The following is a 4,261-nucleotide window of genomic DNA, read 5'->3' on the forward strand; positions in this document are numbered from 1 at the left end:
TGAAAACCCAAAAATATTTTTACTGCATGCGCTAGCTAATATAAGCGCTTATAAGCGAATACTTGGCCTTGGCTTGTACTGCATTCGCATACCTTAAAACAAGCAATAAGTACAATGCTTAATACCAGCGTTAAAAAGTTTGTGCATGTAGCAGCGACTTCGTTACGTTAAAATTAAGCAAAAATAGCTTCGCATCGCACATTAAAGTGCTGTTGTTGTTTGGTTGAAGCCGACTGAACAGGTTATCCATTATAAGAAATTTCCGTATTTTTGGTGAAATAAATGAATAAATGTAACTATCAGGTGTTTTTGTTGTGCGTTAATGTTAGACTTCAATACAGAACTTGCGAACACTTTTCAGCACTGAACGCATTGGAATGTGAATGTTGGACGACGGAACAACAGTCATTTAAAAAAATTTTAGTCGATATTGGAGTAATTTAAGGATAGTGCCAAAAATAAGAACTTCTCCTTGCGAGTTCAGTTATTTTTCGAATTTTAAGTTCCAACTGGATTAACCGACAATCGCAGCAGCCAATAAACGTGGGGCTTGTTTGTTTTTCTGTTGTCGTGTGTAACATGCCCGACATTGATGACTAAAAGTGGGTCTGCTACATTCCATAAAACGATTTCTTAGCGGACATACCCACCCTAGGTTCCAGCTCGTGCTTACGGAATTACTACCAAACAAAGGTACCCTATACCAGTCGGGACAACTCAAAAAGGCAAGATAAGGCTATTTGGGGATTAATATAGATGCCAAGTTTTTGTTTCGTGGAGGATTAAATTGTTTTTGGGCTGAGTATGAACTGTGTTTACATTTATTAGAACCTTTGAAAATAACACCACTTCTATTTATTTTTCTGCTTAGCACAGAAACGGTTTATTAAAAAAAAAAACAATTGTGCTTGAAAGGCAGTGGTCCCCAACCTTTTTGCAAGAATGACCATTTGAAAAAATTGCCAAGTCTACTATTTTCTTTTCTAAAAGTTCTACCACCCTGATGGGACTTTCATGTGTGGTCGTTGGTGTTTTCCTTTTGGATCAGGCCAGCAAGTCCTACAAAACTATTTTTTATGGTGTTCATCTTCAGTCGCTTAATTGCAAGCTCATCGGAACTTTTGGGTAAAGACACTCTTCTTTTTGTTCCAACCAATTTGTGTTGAGAACTTGGTGCAATTTTTAGTTCAATATCAGAGTTACATGTTTTCTTCAAATTGTCTTTGATGGATTGAAGATCTTTGATTCCTTGTTTTAAAGCTTTCTGAGATGTAACATGGAATGACATGGTTTTTATATCATCTAATTGTTCATTGAATTTGCAAATGGTTGCTGGCCTTGGCGCATCTTCATGAGTTATAGCCGCTGACTTTATACATTCTAAAACCAACGAATTAGTGGATGCGGCAAGCCGACGCTTAGTAATTGCCTTGTAAAAGTGGTTATGTACCACTTTTCTTGGGGGAAAATATCTTCGATTTGTACGTGGTGGAAGTTCCATATCTTTGAAGAGTTCATGTACCACGAACGATTCTACACCATTTATGACCTCCACCACATTGAATACACCAAAATTTACCATTTCATAAATTTTTGCGATGATCCTTTTATCAACCTTTTGGATTAATCCGGCGGACTACAGTAAAAAAATAACATTTGATAAAATGCAACATGTATAACGCATACACAATCATTTATGATAAGTTTGTGGAGAGAACAATGACAAGAGGTAAGTCCTTAAAATACATTACTAAATACGCTCCTGGTACATTTACCTAGCTATTTGTAAAGTGACAACAAGTCAACAAAAGTAATAATTTGCATAACATACTTCTCCAAGAACATGACCAGAATGATCATCATTGCTGGGAAATGTAACGCTGCAAGCCCATTCCATGCGAAGAGTCTCTCTTAAATCTTTATCCTTCAATGCTTTATGAATACTTGCAGCTGTCTTTGTTATTTCATATTGAGAATTTGTGTAAGCCTTGACAAAGCATATTAAATAAATGCTGGTATCAAGTCCCCAAGACTGTTTAAGGCATTTTTTGGGAAAATGCTTACTTTAAATTGAGGAAATCGTAGTATTTCTTGTATACGAATTTTTGCCCTGCAGTTAACCTTTTTTGTTCCATTATTAAACAACTGATTTGCAGGATAGGGATGGTCAAGCAACTATGAATAACAAGAATACTGTTTTTCAATCTATATGGTTGAAGTAGTGCGCAAACGCACAAGCATACCTGCTCGAAAATGAGTGACTCTTGCTTTTCTTTTGGTTTCTTGTTACGACCTATTCCATGCTGACAATGCAGCCAAGAAGATTGCTTGATGACATACGGAACTAAATTGTCCCAGTGTATACTACCTTTCGATATATCTATGCCAAACATAGCAAAAGTATTTCATATCCAACAGCACATAAAATATTGTGTATACCATAGCACTTTTTTGTTCCTACAATAAATTTGGTTAATGTCAAGATTTCAAATTCATCAACTGCTTTACGGGCCTCTTCAACTGTAGAAACCCACTAGAAAAACAATATTATTAAAGTTTAGGATGCTACATAGAAAACTAATAAACATTCAATACCTTTATATTTGATTGATTTATTTTATTTATTTGCCCGGGTACTTCTGTTGGTGTCTGTAACAAATAAAAACACAAAGAAAATATTTGTAAAGGAATAAACAAAGTTTTATAAAATACTAGGCTTACTAATGTCAATAAAACAATAGTGTTTAATTCTCATTATTAAACAAACCTTTTTGTTTTGAACCCTTAAAAAGTTTACGTAAAATGCTGTCTGTTGAGTTAGCTTTCCAGTTGAAAACTGTTCCTTGATATGTTTACCTACAACCCAACGTCTGAATTTGGAAGTGTTTTTCTTCTTTGGAAGTAAAAGAAGAAAACAGTTAGCAAAGCTTAGTAAAATATTGATGTTTAACAACATTACAAACACTATTTACAAATATGTTTATGACTCCAGCAAAGAACATAACAACCTATAAAATACAAAAAGCGACATGCTAAAATGTGGAAAATCATCACACACAACATGAAAAATTAAACTGAAACTATACTTTTTCGGAAAATAGCAATGCAAAGTCAAGAGAAGTTACAATGTAGATTAAATGAACCGCCAAAATATCTCAGAAATCAAGTAAACTTTATTGAACTGTACTAGTGCCTTTAATAAAATATCTTGAAAGACGAGTTTATTTAATCAATGGCCATACCACTTCTGTTAAAGTCACTATCCAATTTTTATACCTTGAGGGTTGGGAATGTGATAACTTCAACCATAGTAATTATGTAAGAGTGCTGAGGGTCCGCAACTTTCTCTGGGCTAACGGGTCTCCAGCAATCACTATGAACCATAATATAAGGAATGTCCGTTTCATTGTTCCAGTATACTTTTATTTTCTCAATGTCTGCAAGGTTTAAGTAGAAATATTTGTGGATTAACACATTTGTATAAACTGAGTATCAACTGCAAAAAAGAAGACTAAAAACAGGCCCACCATGTGTTGTTCTCAGAGGCAGATGCAGCTTCACACCAAAGGTATCTTCAAATTTCTGAATTGATCTCTTCGCACTTTCTCTAGATTGAAACCACTGCGACCATAAACATATGTTGCTGGTTAATACATACACACGTACATTCAAGATTGTCATTTTTAATGTATCAAATACAAACCTTTTGGATTTTGTTAGATGTTATAAAATCAAACTCATCCAAGTAACTTGAAGTTACAACGCTGCAACAACATAAATTATTTTCACATTTGTTGTACAAAATACTGTAGTACAATAAACATACATGATTTTCGTTTCCTTTGGAAGTATTCTTACGATCTTCTCCATGCCTCTTTTGAATTTATTTCAGCTATATTTCCTGTAGTTAATTTACTTTAATAGACACCACTATTTTAGTATCTTCCAGTTGCACTACGTTGCAGCGGTTTTCAGTCTCACGATGTAATGACGTTACTCTCCTGTGTAATTACAAAACTTTTTGCGGTTTCCATTTGCAGCAACGGCCAACGAGCGCTGCTGCACAGCTGCAAAGCTAAAGCAAACCGAGCTTTTTCTCCTGACAGTCCAGAATGTCCACAACCATGAGTCACGCTCGGTTGCGTTACCTCAGTGGCTTGCGTACAACCATAGTCTTTACATACGTATGTAAAGAGTATGGTACAACAGGATGAAAGTAAACTGAAACACAACTTATAAGAAAAATTTCGACAATCTTGAG

General features: G+C 35.0%; 1 protein-coding gene across 2 annotated transcripts; it reads right to left on the reverse strand.

Annotated features, from left to right (window-relative positions):
* Positions 1 to 832: 832 nt before the first annotated feature.
* Positions 833 to 4,261, reverse strand: LOC145233720 (uncharacterized). 2 transcript variants are annotated; one of them, XM_080098496.1, is made up of 11 exons: positions 3,827 to 4,261; positions 3,704 to 3,764; positions 3,528 to 3,621; positions 3,277 to 3,437; positions 2,768 to 2,890; positions 2,596 to 2,649; positions 2,440 to 2,533; positions 2,244 to 2,380; positions 2,065 to 2,175; positions 1,832 to 1,987; positions 833 to 1,636 (listed from the first exon to the last, which is right to left on the reverse strand). In XM_080098496.1, exons 1-11 carry the CDS (start codon positions 3,868 to 3,870, stop codon positions 1,013 to 1,015), a joined length of 1,659 nt encoding a protein of 552 aa, XP_079954622.1. In that variant the 5' UTR covers positions 3,871 to 4,261; the 3' UTR covers positions 833 to 1,012. The 2 variants fall into 2 exon arrangements, with proteins under 2 accessions (XP_079954622.1, XP_079954621.1); XM_080098495.1 differs by having other exon boundaries at positions 2,768 to 2,893; positions 3,827 to 4,260.

Source organism: Phallusia mammillata, chromosome 6 (assembly GCF_965637545.1).
Source record: "Phallusia mammillata chromosome 6, kaPhaMamm4.hap1.1, whole genome shotgun sequence".
NCBI lineage: Eukaryota > Metazoa > Chordata > Ascidiacea > Phlebobranchia > Ascidiidae > Phallusia > Phallusia mammillata.